Source organism: Pseudophryne corroboree, chromosome 11 (genome assembly GCF_028390025.1).
Source record: "Pseudophryne corroboree isolate aPseCor3 chromosome 11, aPseCor3.hap2, whole genome shotgun sequence".
NCBI lineage: Eukaryota > Metazoa > Chordata > Amphibia > Anura > Myobatrachidae > Pseudophryne > Pseudophryne corroboree.
In genome coordinates, this window is record NC_086454.1 from 19028165 (window position 1) to 19047523 (window position 19359).

The following is a 19359-nucleotide window of genomic DNA, read 5'->3' on the forward strand; positions in this document are numbered from 1 at the left end:
ATGTAACATTACAGCACTAGTGCGGCACCATTACTACAGTACACTACTCTGACAGATAATTACCAGGATATCATACATCTTATATACACATGTAACATTACATCACTACTGCTGTACCATTACTACAGTACACTACTCTGACAGATAATTACCAGGATATCATACATCTTATATACACATGTAACATGACATCACTACTGCGGCACCATTACTACAGTACACTACTCTAACAGCTAATTACCGGGGATATCATACATCTTATATACACATGTAACATTACATCACTAGTGCAGCACCATTACTACAGTACACTACTCTGACAGCTAATTACCAGGGATATCACACATCTTATATACACATGTAACATTACATCACTAGTGCACACCATTACTACAGTACACTACTCTGACAGCTAATTACCAGGATATCACACATCTTATATACACATGTAACATTACATAACTAGTGCGGCACCATTACTACAGTACACTACTCTGACAGCTAATTACCAGGGATATCACACATCTTATATACACATGTAACATTACATCACTAGTGCAGCACCATTACTACAGTACACTACTCTGACAGCTAATTACCAGGATATCATACATCTTATATACACATGTAACATTACATCACTAGTGCAACACCATTACTACAGTACACTACTCTGACAGCTAATTACCAGGATATCATACATCTTATATACACATGTAACATTACATCACTAGTGCGGCACCATTACTACAGTACACTACTCTGACAGCTAATTACCAGGGATATCATACATCTTATATACACATGTAACATTACATCACTAGTGCAGCACCATTACTACAGTACACTACTCTGACAGCTAATTACCAGGGATATCACACATCTTATATACACATGTAACATTACATCACTACTGCAGCACCATTACTACAGTACACTACTCTGACAGCTAATTACCAGGATATCATACATATTATATACACATGAAACAGTACATCACTAGTGTGACACCATTACTACAGTACACTACTCTGACAGCTAATTACCAGGGATATCATACATCTTATATACACATGTAACATTACATCACTAGTGCAGCATTATTACTACAGTACACTACTCTGACAGCTAATTACCAGGATATCATACATCTTATATACACATGTAACATTACAGCACTAGTGTGACACCATTACTACAGTACACTACTCTGACAGCTAATTACCAGGATATCATACATCTTATATACACATGTAACATTACATCACTAGTGTGGCACCATTACTACAGTGCACTACTCTGACAGCTAATTACCAGGGATATCATACATCTTATATACACATGTAACATTACATCACTAGTGCAGCACCATTACTACAGTACACTGCTCTGACAGCTAATTACCAGGATATCATACATCTTATATACACATGTAACATTACATCACTAGTGCACACCATTACTACAGTACACTACTCTGACAGCTAATTACCAGGATATCACACATCTTATATACACATGTAACATGACATCACTAGTGCAGCACCATTACTACAGTACACTACTCTGACAGCTAATTACCAGGGATATCACACATCTTATATACACATGTAACATTACATCACTAGTGCAGCACCATTACTACAGTACACTACTCTGACAGCTAATTACCAGGATATCATACATCTTATATACACATGTAACATTACATCACTAGTGCAACACCATTACTACAGTACACTACTCTGACAGCTAATTACCAGGATATCATACATCTTATATACACATGTAACATTACATCACTAGTGCGGCACCATTACTACAGTACACTACTCTGACAGCTAATTACCAGGGATATCATACATCTTATATACACATGTAACATTACATCACTAGTGCAGCACCATTACTACAGTACACTACTCTGACAGCTAATTACCAGGGATATCACACATCTTATATACACATGTAACATTACATCACTACTGCAGCACCATTACTACAGTACACTACTCTGACAGCTAATTACCAGGATATCATACATATTATATACACATGAAACAGTACATCACTAGTGTGACACCATTACTACAGTACACTACTCTGACAGCTAATTACCAGGGATATCATACATCTTATATACACATGTAACATTACATCACTAGTGCGGCACCATTACTACAGTACACTACTCTGACAGCTAATTACCAGGGATATCACACATCTTATATACACATGTAACATTACATCACTAGTGCAGCACCATTACTACAGTACACTACTCTGACAGCTAATTACCAGGGATATCACACATCTTATATACACATGTAACATTACATCACTAGTGTGGCACCATTACTACAGTACACTACTCTGACAGCTAATTACCAGGATATAATACATCTTATATACACATGTAACATTACATCACTAGTGCGGCACCATTACTACAGTACACTACTCTGACAGCTAATTACCAGGATATCATACATCTTATATACACATGTAACATTACATCACTAGTGCAGCACCATTACTACAGTACACTGCTCTGACAGCTAATTACCAGCGATATCATACATCTTATATACACATGTAACATTACATCACTAGTGCAGCACCATTACTACAGTACACTACTCTGACAGCTAATTACCAGGGATATCACACATCTTATATACACATGTAACATGACATCACTACTGCAGTACCATTACTACAGTACACTACTCTGACAGCTAATTACCAGGGATATCACACATCTTATATACACATGTAACAGTACATCACTAGTGCAGTACCATTACTACAGTACACTACTCTGACAGCTAATTACCAGGGATATCACACATCTTATATACACATGTAACAGTACATCACTAGTGCAACACCATTACTACAGTACACTACTCTGACAGCTAATTACCAGGGATATCACACATCTTATATACACATGTAACATTACATCACTAGTGCAGCACCATTACTACAGTGCACTACTCTGACAGCTAATTACCAGGTATATAATACATCTTATATACACATGTAACATTACATCACTAGTGCGGCACCATTACTACAGTACACTACTCTGACAGCTAATTACCAAAGATATCATACATCTTATATACACATGTAACATTACAGCACTAGTGCGGCACCATTACTACAGTACACTTCTCTGACAGCTAATTACCAGGGATATCATACATCTTATATACACATGTAACATTACATCACTAGTGCGGCACCATTACTACAGTGCACTACTTTGACAGCTGATTACCAGGATATCAGATATCTTATATACACATGTAACATTATATCACTAGTGCAACACCATTACTACAGCACACTGCTCTGACAGCTAATTACCAGGGATATCATACATCTTATATACACATGTAATATTACATCACTAGTGCAGCATTATTACTACAGTACACTACTCTGACAGCTAATTACCAGGTATATAATACATCTTATATACACATGTAACATTACATCACTAGTGCGGCACCATTACTACAGTACACTACTCTGACAGCTAAATACCAGGGATATTATACATCTTATATACACATGTAACATTACATCACTAGTGCAACACCATTACTACAGTACACTACTCTGACAGCTAATTACCAGGTATATAATACATCTTATATACACATGTAACATTACATCACTAGTGCAGCACCATTACTACAGTACACTACTCTGACAGCTAATTACCAGGATATCATACATCTTATATACACATGTAACATTACATCACTAGTGCAGCACCATTACTACAGTACACTACTCTGACAGCTAATTACCAGGATATCATACATCTTATATACACATGTAACATTACATCACTAGTGCGGCACCATTACTACAGTACACTACTGTGACAGCTAATTACCAGAGATATCATACATCTTATATACACATGTAACATTACATCACTAGTGCAGCACCATTACTACAGTGCACTACTCTTACAGCTAATTACCAGGGATATCACACATCTTACATAAACATGTAACATTACAGCACTAGTGCAGCACCATTACTACAGTACACTGCTCTGACAGCTAATTACCAGGGATATCATACATCTTATATACACATGTAACATTACATCACTAGTGCGGCACCATTACTACAGTACACTACTCTGACAGCTAATTACCAGGGATATCATACATCTTATATACACATGTAACATTACATCACTAGTGCAGCACCATTACTACAGTACACTGCTCTAACAGCTAATTACCAGGATATCATTCATCTTATATACACATGTAACATTACATCACTAGTGCAACACCATTACTACAGTACACTACTCTGACAGCTAATTACCAGGATATCATACTGTACATCTTATATACACATGTAACATTACATCACTAGTGCAGCACCATTACTACAGTACACTACTCTGACAGCTAATTACCAGGATATCACACATCTTATATACACATGTAACATTACATCACTAGTGCAGCACCATTACTACAGTACACTACTCTGACAGCTAATTACCAGGATATCATACTGTACATCTTATATACACATGTAACATTACATCACTAGTGCAACACCATTACTACAGTACACTACTCTGACAGCTAATTACCAGGATATCATACTGTACATCTTATATACACATGTAACATTACATCACTAGTGCAACACCATTACTACAGTACACTACTCTGACAGCTAATTACCAGGATATCATACATCTTATATACACATGTAACATTACAGCACTAGTGCGGCACCATTACTACAGTACACTACTCTGACAGATAATTACCAGGATATCATACATCTTATATACACATGTAACATTACATCACTACTGCTGTACCATTACTACAGTACACTACTCTGACAGATAATTACCAGGATATCATACATCTTATATACACATGTAACATGACATCACTACTGCGGCACCATTACTACAGTACACTACTCTAACAGCTAATTACCGGGGATATCATACATCTTATATACACATGTAACATTACATCACTAGTGCAGCACCATTACTACAGTACACTACTCTGACAGCTAATTACCAGGGATATCACACATCTTATATACACATGTAACATTACATCACTAGTGCACACCATTACTACAGTACACTACTCTGACAGCTAATTACCAGGATATCACACATCTTATATACACATGTAACATTACATAACTAGTGCGGCACCATTACTATAGTGCACTACTCTGACAGCTAATTACCAGGGATATCACACATCTTATATACACATGTAACATTACATCACTAGTGCAGCACCATTACTACAGTACACTACTCTGACAGCTAATTACCAGGATATCATTCATCTTATATACACATGTAACATTACATCACTAGTGCGCCACCATTACTACAGTACACTACTCTGACAGCTAATTACCAGGATATCATACTGTACATCTTATATACACATGTAACATTACATCACTAGTGCAACACCATTACTACAGTACACTACTCTGACAGATAATTACCAGGATATCATACATCTTATATACACATGTAACATTACAGCACTAGTGCGGCACCATTACTACAGTACACTACTCTGACAGCTAATTACCAGGATATCATACATCTTATATACACATGTAACATTACATCACTAGTGTGGCACCATTACTACAGTGCACTACTCTGACAGCTAATTACCAGGGATATCATACATCTTATATACACATGTAACATTACATCACTAGTGCAGCACCATTACTACAGTACACTACTCTGACAGCTAATTACCAGGGATATCATACATCTTATATACACATGTAACATTACATCACTAGTGCACACCATTACTACAGTGCACTACTCTGACAGCTAATTACCAGGATATCATACATCTTATATACACATGTAACTTTACATCACTAGTACGGCACCATTACTACAGTGCACTACTCTGACAGCTAATTACCAGGGATATCATACATCTTATATACACATGTAACATTACATCACTAGTGCGGTACCATTACTACAGTACACTCTGACAGCTAATTACCAGGGATATCACACATCTTATATACACATGTAACATTACATCACTAGTGCAGCACCATTACTACAGTACACTACTCTGACAGCTAATTACCAGGGATATCACACATCGTATATACACATGTAACATTACATCACTAGTGCAGCACCATTACTACAGTACACTACTCTGACAGCTAATTACCAGGGATATCACACATCTTATATACACATGTAACATTACATCACTAGTGCAACACCATTACTACAGTACACTACTCTGACAGCTAATTACCAGGATATCATACATCTTATATACACACGTAACATTACATCACTAGTGCAGCACCATTACTACAGTACACTACTCTGACAGCTAATTACCAGGATATAATACATCTTATATACACAAGTAACATTACATCACTAGTGCGGCACCATTACTACAGTACACTACTCTGACAGCTAATTACCAAGTATATAATACATCTTATATACACACGTAACATTACATCACTAGTGCGGCACCATTACTACAGTACACTACTCTGACAGCTAATTACCAGGGATATCATACATCTTATATACACATGTAACATTACATCACTAGTGCAACACCATTACTACAGTACACTACTCTGACAGCTAATTACCAAGTATATAATACATCTTATATACACACGTAACATTACATCACTAGTGCAGCACCATTACTACAGTACACTACTCTGACAGCTAATTACCAGGATATCATACATCTTATATACACATGTAACATTACATCACTAGTGCGGCACCATTACTACAGTACACTACTCTGACAGCTAATTACCAGGGATATCATACATCTTATATACACATGTAACATTACAGCACTAGTGCGGCACCATTACTACAGTACACTACTCTGACAGCTAATTACCAGGTATATAATACATCTTATATACACACGTAACATTACATCACTAGTGCAGCACCATTACTACAGTACATTACTCTGACAGCTATTTACCAGGATATCATACATCTTATATACACATGTAACATTACATCACTAGTGCGGCACCATTACTACAGTACACTACTCTGACAGCTAATTACCAGGGATATCATACATCTTATAATAAGAATTTACTTACCGATAATTCTATTTCTCGTAGTCCGTAGTGGATGCTGGGACTTCCGTAAGGACCATGGGGAATAGCGGCTCCGCAGGAGACTGGGCACAAAAGTAAAAGCTTTAGAGTAGCTGGTGTGCACTGGCTCCTCCCCCTATGACCCTCCTCCAAGCCTCAGTTAGGATACTGTGCCCGGACGAGCGTGCATAATAAGGAAGGATTTTGAATCCCGGGTAAGACTCATACCAGCCACACCAATCACACCGTACAACCTGTGATCTGAACCCAGTTAACAGTATGATAAACGTAGGAGCCTCTAAAAAGATGGCTCACAACAATAAACAACCCGATTTTTTTGTAACAATAACTATATACAAGTATTGCAGACAATCCGCACTTGGGATGGGCGCCCAGCATCCACTACGGACTACGAGAAATAGAATTATCGGTAAGTAAATTCTTATTTTCTCTGACGTCCTAGTGGATGCTGGGACTTCCGTAAGGACCATGGGGATTATACCAAAGCTCCCAAACGGGCGGGAGAGTGCGGATGACTCTGCAGCACCGAATGAGAGAACTCCAGGTCCTCCTCAGCCAGGGTATCAAATTTGTAGAATTTAGCAAACGTGTTTGCCCCTGACCAAGTAGCTGCTCGGCAAAGTTGTAAAGCCGAGACCCCTCGGGCAGCCGCCCAAGATGAGCCCACCTTCCTTGTGGAATGGGCTTTAACAGATTTTGGCTGTGGCAGGCCTGCCACAGAATGTGCAAGCTGAATTGTATTACAAATCCAACGAGCAATCGTCTGCTTAGAAGCAGGAGCACCCAGCAGGTTGGGTGCATACAGTATAAACAGCGAGTCAGATTTTCTGACTCCAGCCGTCCTGGAAACATATATTTTTAAGGCCCTGACTACGTCCAGCAACTTGGAGTCCTCCAAGTCCCTAGTAGCCGCAGGTACCACAATAGGTTGGTTCATGTGAAACGCTGAAACCACCTTAGGGAGAAATTGAGGACGAGTCCTCAATTCCGCCCTATCCGAATGAAATATCAGGTAAGGGCTTTTATAGGATAAAGCCGCCAATTCTGATACGCGCCTGGCTGAAGCCAGGGCTAACAGCATTACCACTTTCCATGTGAGATATTTTAAATCCACTGTGGCAAGTGATTCGAACCAATGTGATTTTAGGAATCCCAAAACCACATTGAGATCCCAGGGTGCCACTGGAGGCACAAAGGGAGGCTGTATATGCAGTACCCCCTTTACAAAAGTCTGGACTTCTGGAACTGAAGCCAGTTCCTTCTGGAAGAAGATCGACAGGGCCGAAATTTGAACCTTAATGGATCCTAATTTTAGGCCCATAGACAATCCTGCTTGCAGGAAATGTAGGAATCGACCCAGTTGAATTTCCTCCGTCGGGCCTTACTGGCCTCGCACCACGCAACATATTTTCGCCAATTGCGGTGATAATGTTTTTGCGGTTACATCCTTCCTGGCTTTAGATCAGGATATGGATGACTTCATCCGGAATGCCTTTTTTCCTTCAGGATCCGGTGTTCAACCGGCATGCCGTCAAACGCAGCCGCGGTAAGTCTTGGAACAGACAGGGTCCTTGCCGGAGCAGGTCCCTTCTTAGAGTTAGAGGCCACGGATCCTCCGTGAGCATCTCTTGAAGTTCCGGTTACCAAGTCCTTCTTGGCCAATCCGGAGCCACGAATATAGTGCTTTCTCCTCTCCATCTTATCAATCTCAGTACCTTGGGTATGAGAGGCAGAGGAGGGAACACATACCCTGACTGGTACACCCACGGTGTTACCAGAGCGTCTACAACTATTGCCTGAGGGTCTCTTGACCTGGCGCAATACCTGTCGAGTTTTTTAATCATGTGGACGACTTCTGGGTGAAGTCCCCACTCTCCCGGGTGGAGGTCGTGCTGAGGAAGTCTGCTTCCCAGTTGTCCACTCCCGGAATGAATACTGTTGACAGTGCTATCACATGATTTTCCGCCCAGCGAAGAATCCCTGCAGCTTCTGCCATTGCCCTCCTGCTTCTTGTGTCACCCTGTCTGTTTACGTGGGTGACTGCCATGATGTTGTCCGACTGGATCAACACCGGCTGACCTTGAAGCAGAGGTCTTGCTAAGCTTAGAGCATTGTAAATGGCCCTTAGCTTCAGGATATTTATGTGAAGTGATGTATCCAGGCTTGACCCTAAGCCCTGGATATTCCTTCCCTGTGTGACTGCTCCCCAGCCTCGCAGGCTGGCATCCGTGGTCACCAGGACCCAGTCCTGAATGCCGAATCTGCGGCCCTCTAGAAGATGAGCACTCTGCAACCACCACAGGATGGATACCCTTGTCCTTGGTGACAGGGTTATCCGCTGATGCATCTGAAAATGCGACCCGGACCATTTGTCCAGTAGGTTCCACTGGAAAGTTCTTGCGTGGAATCTAACGAATGGGATTGCTTCGTAGGAAGCCACCATTTTTACCCAGAACCCTTGTGCATTGATGCACTGAGACTTGGTTCGGTTTTAGGAGGTTCCTGACTAGCTCGGATAACTCCCTGGCTTTCTCTTCCGGGAGAAACACCTTTTTTCTGGACTGTGTCCAGGATCATCCCTAGGAAACAGAAGACAAGTCGTCGGAACCAGCTGCGATTTTGGAATATTGAGAATCCAATCGTGCTGCCGCAACACTACCTGAGATAGTGCTACACCGACTTCCAACTGTTCCCTGGATCTTACCCTTATCAGGGAATCGTCCAAGTAAGGGATAACTAAAATTCCCTTCCTTCGAAGGGATATCATTTCGGCCATTACCTTGGTAAAGACCCGGGGTGCCGTGGACCATCCCTACGGCAGCGTCTGAACTGATAGTGACAGTTCTGTACCATAACCTGAGGTACCCTTGGTGAGAAGGGTAAATTTTGACATGAAGGTAAGCATCCTTGATGTCCCGAGACATCATGTAGTCCCCTTCTTCCAGGTTCGCAATCACTGCTCTGAGTGACTCAATCTTAAATTTGAACCTCTGTATGTAAGTGTTCAAAGATTTTTGATTTTAGATTTAGATTTAGAATCGGTCTCACCGAGCCGTCTGGCTTCGGTACCACAATAGTGTGGAATAATACCCCGTTCCCTGTTGCAGGAGGGGTACCTTGATTATCACCTGCTGGGAATACAGCTTGTGAATGGCTTCCAAAACTGCCTCCCTGCTAGCGGGAGACGTCGGTAAAGCCGACTTTTGGAAACGGCGAGGGGGAGACGTCTCGAATTCCAATATGTACCCCTGAGATATTACCTGAAGGATCCAGGGGTCTACTTGCGAGTGAGCCACTGCGCACTGAAATTCATTGAGAACGGGCCCCCACCGTGCCTGAGCTTGTAAGGCCCTATCGTCATACTGAGGACTTGGCAGAGGCGGGAAAGGGTTTCTGTTCCTGGGAACTGGCTAATCTCTTCAGCCTTTTTCCTCTCCCTCTGTCACGAGCAGAAAAGAGGAACCTTTTGTCCGCTTGCCAACAAAGGACTGCGCCTGATAATACGGCGTCTTATTTTGAGAGGCGACCTGGGGTACAAACGTGGATTTCCCAGTTGTTGCCGTGGCCACCAGGTCTAAAAGACCGACCCCAAATGTCCCCTTTCAAAGGCAATACTTCCAAATGCCGTTTGGAATCCGCATCACCTGACCATTTTACTGGTAGAATTGGACAACGCACTTATACTTGATGCCAGTCGGCAAATATTCCGCTGTGCATCATGCATATATAGAAATGCATCTTTTAAATGCTCTATAGGCAATAATATACTATCCTTATCTAGGATATCAATATTTCCAGTCAGGGAATCCGACCATGCCAACCCAGCACTGCACCTCCAGGCTGAGGCGATTGCTGGTCGCAGTATAACACCAGTATGTGTGTGAATACATTTTTGGATACCCTCCTGCTTTCTATCAGCAGGATCCTTAAGGGCGGCCATCTCATGAGAGGGTAGAGCCCTTGTTCTTACAAGCGTGTGAGCGCCTTATACCCCCTAGGGGGTGTTTCCCAACGCACCCTAACCTCTGGCGGGAAAGGGTATACAGCCAATACTTTTTAAGAAATTATCAATTGTTATCGGGGGGAAACCCACGCATCATCACACACCTCATTTTATTTCTCAGATTCAGGAAAACTACAGGTAGTTTTTCCCTCACCGAACATAATACCCCTTTTTGGTGGTACTCGTATTATCAGAAATGTATAAAACATTTTCCATTGTCTCAATCATGTAACGTGTGGCCCTACTGGAAATCACGGTTGTCTCTTCACCGTCAACACAGGAGTCAGTATCCGTGTCGGCGTCTGTATCTGAGGTAACGGGCGCTTTAGAGCCCCTGACAGCCTATGAGACGTCTGGACAGGCACAAGCTGAGTAGCCGGCTGTCTCATGTCAACCACTGTTTTTGTTATACAGAGCTGACACTGTCACGTAATTTTCAACAGTACATCCACTCAGGTGTCGACCCCCTAGGGGGTGACATCACTGTTACAGACACTCTGCTCCGTCTCTACATCATTTTTCTCCTCATACATGTCGACACAAACGTACCGACACACAGCACACACACAGGGAATGCTCTGATAGAGGACAGGACCCCACGAGCCCTTTGGGGAGACAGAGGGAGAGTTTGCCAGCACACACCAGAGCGCTATATATATACAGGGATAACCTTATATAAGTGTTTCTCCCTTTACAGCTGCTGTTTTATATTTGCTGCCAATAGTGCCCCCCCTCTCTTGTTTTACCCTGATTCTTGTTGCAGGGGAGAGTCAGGGAGCCGTCCTTCCAGCGGAGCTGTGAAAGAAAATGGTGCTTGTGTGCTGAGGAGAAAGGCTCCGCCCCCTTCACGGCGGCCTTTTCTCCCGCTTTTTTCAGGAAAACTGGCAGGGGTTAAATGCATCCATATAGCCCGGGAGCTATATGTGATGCATTTCTTTAGCCATATAAGGTTTTTATAGTGTTTTATTGCGTCTCAGGGCGCTCCCCCCCAGCGCCCTGCACCCTCAGTGACCGGAGTGTGAAGTGTGCTGAGAGCAATGGCGCACAGCTGCAGTGCTGTGCGCTACCTTATTTGAAGACAGGAACGTCTTCTGCCGCCGCTTTCTCCGGACCTCTTCGCTCTTCTGGCTCTGTAAGGGGGCCGGCGGCGCGGCTCCGGGACCCATCCAGGCTGAACCTGTGATCGTCCCTCTGGAGCTAATGTCCAGTAGCCAAGAAGCCCAATCCACTCTGCACGCAGGTGAGTTCGCTTCTTCTCCCCTTAGTCCCACGATGCAGTGAGCCTGTTGCCAGCAGGACTCACTGAAAATAAAAAACCTATTTAAACTTTTACTTCTAAGCAGCTCAGTAGAGCCACCTAGCCTGCACCCTTCTCGTTCGGGCACAAAAATCTAACTGAGGCTTGGAGGAGGGTCATAGGGGGAGTGCACACCAGCTAGTCTAAAGCTTTTACTTTTGTGCCCAGTCTCCTGCGGAGCCGCTATTCCCCATGGTCCTTACGGAAGTCCCAGCATCCACTAGGACGTCAGAGAAAATAAGAATTTACTTACCGATAATTCTATTTCTCGTAGTCCGTAGTGGATGCTGGGGACTCCGTCAGGACCATGGGGAATAGCGGCTCCGCAGGAGACAGGGCACAAAAGTAAAAGCTTTAGGATCAGGTGGTGTGCACTGGCTCCTCCCCCTATGACCCTCCTCCAAGCCTCAGTTAGGATACTGTGCCCGGACGAGCGTACACAATAAGGAAGGATTTTGAATCCCGGGTAAGACTCATACCAGCCACACCAATCACACTGTACAACCTGTGATCTGAACCCAGTTAACAGCATGATAACAGCGGAGCCTCTGAAAAGATGGCTCACAACAATAATAACCCGATTTTTGTAACAATAACTATGTACAAGTATTGCAGACAATCCGCACTTGGGATGGGCGCCCAGCATCCACTACGGACTACGAGAAATAGAATTATCGGTAAGTAAATTCTTATTTTCTCTGACGTCCTAAGTGGATGCTGGGGACTCCGTCAGGACCATGGGGATTATACCAAAGCTCCCAAACAGGCGGGAGAGTGCGGATGACTCTGCAGCACCGAGTGAGAGAACTCCAGGTCCTCCTCAGCCAGGGTGTGCCCCTGACCAAGTAGCAGCTCGGCAAAGTTGTAAAGCCGAGACCCCTCGGGCAGCCGCCCAAGATGAGCCCACCTTCCTTGTGGAATGGGCATTTACATATTTTGGCTGTGGCAGGCCTGCCACAGAATGTGCAAGCTGAATTGTACTACACATCCAACTAGCAATCGTCTGCTTAGAAGCAAGAGCACCCAGTTTGTTGGGTGCATACAGGATAACAGCAAGTCAGTTTTCCTGACTCCAGCCGTCCTGGAAACCTATATTTTCAGGGCCCTGACAACATCTAGCAACTTGGAGTCCTCCAAGTCCCTAGTAGCCGCAGGTACCACAATAAGCTGGTTCAGGTGAAACGCTGACACCACCTTAGGGAGAAACTGGGGACGAGTCCGCAGCTCTGCCCTGTCCGAATGGACAATCAGATATGGGCTTTTGTGAGACAAAGCCGCCAATTCTGACACTCGCCTGGCCGAGGCCAGGGCCAACATCATGGTCACTTTCCATGTGAGATATTTCAAATCCACAGATTTGAGCGGTTTAAACCAATGTGATTTGAGGAATCCCAGAACTACGTTGAGATCCCACAGTGCCACTGGAGGCACAAAAGGGGGTTGTATATGCAGTACTCCCTTGACAAACTTCTGGACTTCAGGAACTGAAGCCAATTCTTTCTGGAAGAAAATCGACAGGGCCGAAATTTGAACCTTAATGGACCCCAATTTGAGGCCCATAGACACTCCTGTTTGCAGGAAATGCAGGAATCGACCGAGTTGAAATTTCTTCGTGGGGCCTTCCTGGCCTCACACCACGCAACATATTTTCGCCACATGTGGTGATAATGTTGTGCGGTCACCTCCTTCCTGGCTTTGACCAGGGTAGGAATGACCTCTTCCGGAATGCCTTTTTCCCTTAGGATCCGGCGTTCAACCGCCATGCCGTCAAACGCAGCCGCGGTAAGTCTTGGAACAGACATGGTACTTGCTGAAGCAAGTCCCTTCTTAGCGGCAGAGGCCATGAGTCCTCTGTGAGCATCTCTTGAAGTTCCGGGTATCAAGTCCTTCTTGGCCAATCCGGAGCCACGAGTATAGTTCTTACTCCTCTACGTCTTATAATTCTCAGTACCTTAGGTATGAGAAGCAGAGGAGGGAACACATACACCGACTGGTACACCCACGGTGTTACCAGAACGTCCACAGCTATTGCCTGAGGGTCTCTTGACCTGGCGCAATACCTGTCCAGTTTTTTGTTCAGGCGGGACGCCATCATGTCCACCTTTGGTCTTTCCCAACGGTTCACAATCATGTGGAAGACTTCCCGATGAAGTCCCCACTCTCCCGGGTGGAGGTCGTGCTGAGGAAGTCTGCTTCCCAGTTGTCCACTCCCAGAATGAACACTGCTGACAGTGCTATCACATGATTTTCCGCCCAGCGAAGAATCCTTGCAGTTTCTGCCATTGCCCTCCTGCTTCTTGTGCCGCCCTGTCTGTTTACGTGGGCGACTGCCGTGATGTTGTCCCACTGGATCAATACCGGCTGACCTTGAAGCAGAGGTCTTGCTAAGCTTAGAGCATTGTAAATTGCTCTTAGCTCCAGTATATTTATGTGGAGAAAAGTCTCCAGACTTGATCACACTCCCTGGAAATTTTTTCCTTGTGTTACTGCTCCCCAGCCTTTCAGGCTGGCATCCGTGGTCACCAGGACCCAGTCCTGAATGCCGAATCTGTGGCCCTTTAGTAGATGAGCACTCTGCAGCCACCACAGAAGAGACACCCTTGTCCTTGGAGACAGGGTTATCCGCTGATGCATCTGAAGATGCGATCCGGACCATTTTTCCAGCAGATCCCACTGAAAAGTTCTTGCGTGAAATCTGCCGAATGGAATCGCTTCGTAAGAAGCCACCATTTTTCCCAGGACCCTTGTGCAATGATGCACTGACACTTTTCCTGGTTTTAGGAGGTTCCTGACTAGCTCGGATAACTCCCTGGCTTTCTCCTCCGGGAGAAACACCTTTTTCTGGACTGTGTCCAGAATCATCCCTAGGAACAGCAGACGTGTCGTCGGAGACAGCTGCGATTTTGGAATATTTAGAATCCACCCGTGCTGTCGTAGAACTACTTGAGATAGTGCTACTCCGACCTCCAACTGTTCTCTGGACCTTGCCCTTATCAGGAGATCGTCCAAGTAAGGGATAATTAAGACGCCTTTTCTTTGAAGAAGAATCATCATTTCGGCCATTACCTTGGTAAAGACCCGGGGTGCCGTGGACAATCCAAACGGCAGCGTCTGAAACTGATAGTGACAGTTTTGTACCACGAACCTGAGGTACCCTTGGTGAGAAGGGCAAATTGGGACATGGAGGTAAGCATCCTTGATGTCCAGGGACACCATATAGTCCCCTTCTTCCTGGTTCGCTATCACTGTTCTGAGTGACTCCATCTTGATTTGAACCTTTGTATGTAAGTGTTTAAATATTTCAGATTTAGAATAGGTCTCACCGAGCCGTCTGGCTTCAGTACCACAATATAGTGTGGAATAATACCCCTTTCCTTGTTGTAGGAGGGGTACTTTGATTATCACCTGCTGGGAATACAGCTTGTGAATTGTTTATAATACTGCCTCCCTGTCGGAGGGAGACGTTGGTAAAGCAGACTTCAGGAACCTGCGAGGGGGAGACGTCTCGAATTTCCAATCTGTACCCCTGGGATACTACTTGTAGGATCCAGGGGTCCACTTGCGAGTGAGCCCACTGCGCGCTGAAACTCTTGAGACGACCCCCCACCGCACCTGAGTCTGCTTGTACGGCCCCAGCGTCATGCTGAGGACTTGGCAAAAGCGGTGGAGGGCTTCTGTTCCTGGGAATGGGCTGCCTGCTGCAGTCTTCTTCCCTTTCCTCTATCCCTGGGCAGATATGACTGGCCTTTTGCCTGCTTGCCCTTATGGGGACGAAAGGACTGAGGCTGAAAAGACGGTGTCTTTTTCTGCTGAGATGTGACTTGGGGTAAAAAAGGTGGATTTTCCAGCTGTTGCCGTGGCCACCAGGTCCGATGGACCGACCCCAAATAACTCCTCCCCTTTATACGGCAATACTTCCATGTGCCGTTTGGAATCTGCATCACCTGACCACTGTCGTGTCCATAAACATCTTCTGGCAGATATGGACATCGCACTTACTCTTGATGCCAGAGTGCAAATATCCCTCTGTGCATCTCGCATATATAGAAATGCATCCTTTAAATGCTCTATAGTCAATAAAATACTGTCCCTGTCAAGGGTATCAATATTTTCAGTCAGGGAATCCGACCAAGCCACCCCAGCGCTGCACATCCAGGCTGAGGCGATCGCTGGTCGCAGTATAACACCAGTATGTGTGTATATACTTTTTAGGATATTTTCCAGCCTCCTATCAGCTGGCTCCTTGAGGGCGGCCGTATCTGGAGACGGTAACGCCACTTGTTTTGATAAGCGTGTGAGCGCCTTATCCACCCTAAGGGGTGTTTCCCAACGCGCCCTAACTTCTGGCGGGAAAGGGTATAACGCCAATAATTTTCTATCGGGGGAAACCCACGCATCATCACACACTTCATTTAATTTATCTGATTCAGGAAAAACTACAGGTAGTTTTTTCACACCCCACATAATACCCTCTTTTGTGGTACTTGTAGTATCAGAAATATGTAACACCTCCTTCATTGCCCTTAACATGTAATGTGTGGCCCAAATGGAAAATACGTTTGTTTCTTCACCGTCGACACTGGAGTCAGTGTCCGTGTCTGTGTCGACCGACTGAGGTAAATGGGCGTTTTAAAGCCCCTGACGGTGTTTGAGACGCCTGGACAGGTACTAATTGGTTTGCCGGCCGTCTCATGTCGTCAACCGACCTTGCAGCGTGTTGACATTATCACGTAATTCCCTAAATAAGCCATCCATTCCGGTGTCGACTCCCTAGAGAGTGACATCACCATTACAGGCAATTGCTCCGCCTCCTCACCAACATCGTCCTCATACATGTCGACACACACGTACCGACACATAGCACACACACAGGGAATGCTCTGATAGAGGACAGGACCCCACTAGCCCTTTGGGGAGACAGAGGGAGAGTTTGCCAGCACACACCAAAACGCTATATTATACAGGGACAACCTTATATAAGTGTTTTCCCTTATAGCATCTTAATATATAATAATATCGCCAAATAAGTGCCCCCCCTCTCTGTTTTAACCCTGTTTCTGTAGTGCAGTGCAGGGGAGAGCCTGGGAGCCTTCCTAGCAGCGGAGCTGTGTAGGAAAATGGCGCTGTGTGCTGAGGAGAATAGGCCCCGCCCCCTTTTCGGCAGGCTTCTTCTCCCGTTTTTCTGACAACCTGGCAGGGGTTAAATACATCCATATAGCCCCAGGGGCTATATGTGATGTATTTTTAGCCAGCATAGGTACTTTCATTGCTGCCCAGGGCGCCCCCCCAAGCGCCCTGCACCCTCAGTGACCGTTGGTGTGAAGTGTGCTGAGAGCAATGGCGCACAGCTGCAGTGCTGTGCGCTACCTCATGAAGACTGAGAAGTCTTCAGCCGCCGATTTCTGGACCTCTTCTCTCTTCAGCATCTGCAAGGGGGTCGGCGGCGCGGCTCCGGTGACCCATCCAGGCTGTACCTGTGATCGTCCCTCTGGAGCTAGTGTCCAGTAGCCTAAGAAGCCAATCCATCCTGCACGCAGGTGAGTTCACTTCTTCTCCCCTAAGTCCCTCGGTGCAGTGAGCCTGTTGCCAGCAGGACTCACTGAAAATAAAAAACCTAACAAAACTTTTACTCTAAGCAGCTCTTTAGGAGAGCCACCTAGATTGCACCCTTCTCAGCCGGGCACAAAAACCTAACTGGGGCTTGGAGGAGGGTCATAGGGGGAGGAGCCAGTGCACACCACCTGATCCTAAAGCTTTTACTTTTGTGCCCTGTCTCCTGCGGAGCCGCTATTCCCCATGGTCCTGACGGAGTCCCCAGCATCCACTTAGGACGTCAGAGAAATACACATGTAACATTACATCACTAGTGCGGCACCATTACTACAGTACACTACTCTGACAGCTAATTACCAGGGATATCATACATCTTATATACACATGTAACATTACATCACTAGTGCGGCACCATTACTACAGTACACTACTCTGGCAGCTAATTACCAGGATATCATACATCTTATATACACATGTAACATTACAGCACTAGTGCAGCACCATTACTACAGTACACTACTCTGACAGCTAATTACCAGGTATATAATACATGTTATATACACATGTAACATTATATCACTAGTGCAGCACCATTACTACAGTACACTACTCTGACAGCTAATTACCAGGATATCATACATCTTATATACACATGTAACATTACATCACTAGTGCGGCACCATTACTACAGTACACTACTCTGACAGCTAATTACCAGGATATCATACATCTTATATACACATGTAACATTACATCACTAGTGCGGCACCATTACTACAGTACACTACTCTGACAGCTAATTACCAGGATATCATACATCTTATATACACATGTAACATTACAGCACTAGTGCGGCACCATTACTACAGAACACTACTCTGACAGCTAATTACCAGGGATATCGTACATCTTATATAAACATGTAACATGAAACTGACCTATTGCAGCTAAAAGATATGAGAAATACTTACTAGTATACACATATGCACTAACAGGTAAACTCTGATACCCCCGGGCTCCGACTGTTACCACAGTAATGGTGTAATTAGTCCCAGATATCAGGCTCTGAAGGGTGGTATTTGATGTGTTACTTGCTGCAGTCCAAGTGTATGAAGAATTCCCATAAGTTATATTATATGTCTTTATTACACCTGTCATATTGGCCGGCTCTCCCCAAGACAGTGTGATGAAGTTTACTCCAACTGTGGTAAAGGTTACGTTCCCTGGTGGGGTTGGATCTGTGTAATAACATAGAAACACAATTAATAGATGACATATACAGTCTATGTACAAGTAATGA

The 19359-nt window shown here is 44.3% G+C and overlaps 1 protein-coding gene across 1 annotated transcript in view; it reads right to left on the reverse strand.

Moving 5' to 3' along the window:
• LOC134968623 (mucin-19-like) overlaps positions 1-19359 on the reverse strand; it is a 517580-nt gene that overhangs the window by 220828 nt on the left and 277393 nt on the right. The window contains exon 39 of the mRNA XM_063944156.1: positions 19031-19297. Coding sequence (XP_063800226.1) covers positions 19031-19297 — 267 coding nt within the window. The remainder of the gene's footprint in view (positions 1-19030; positions 19298-19359) is intronic.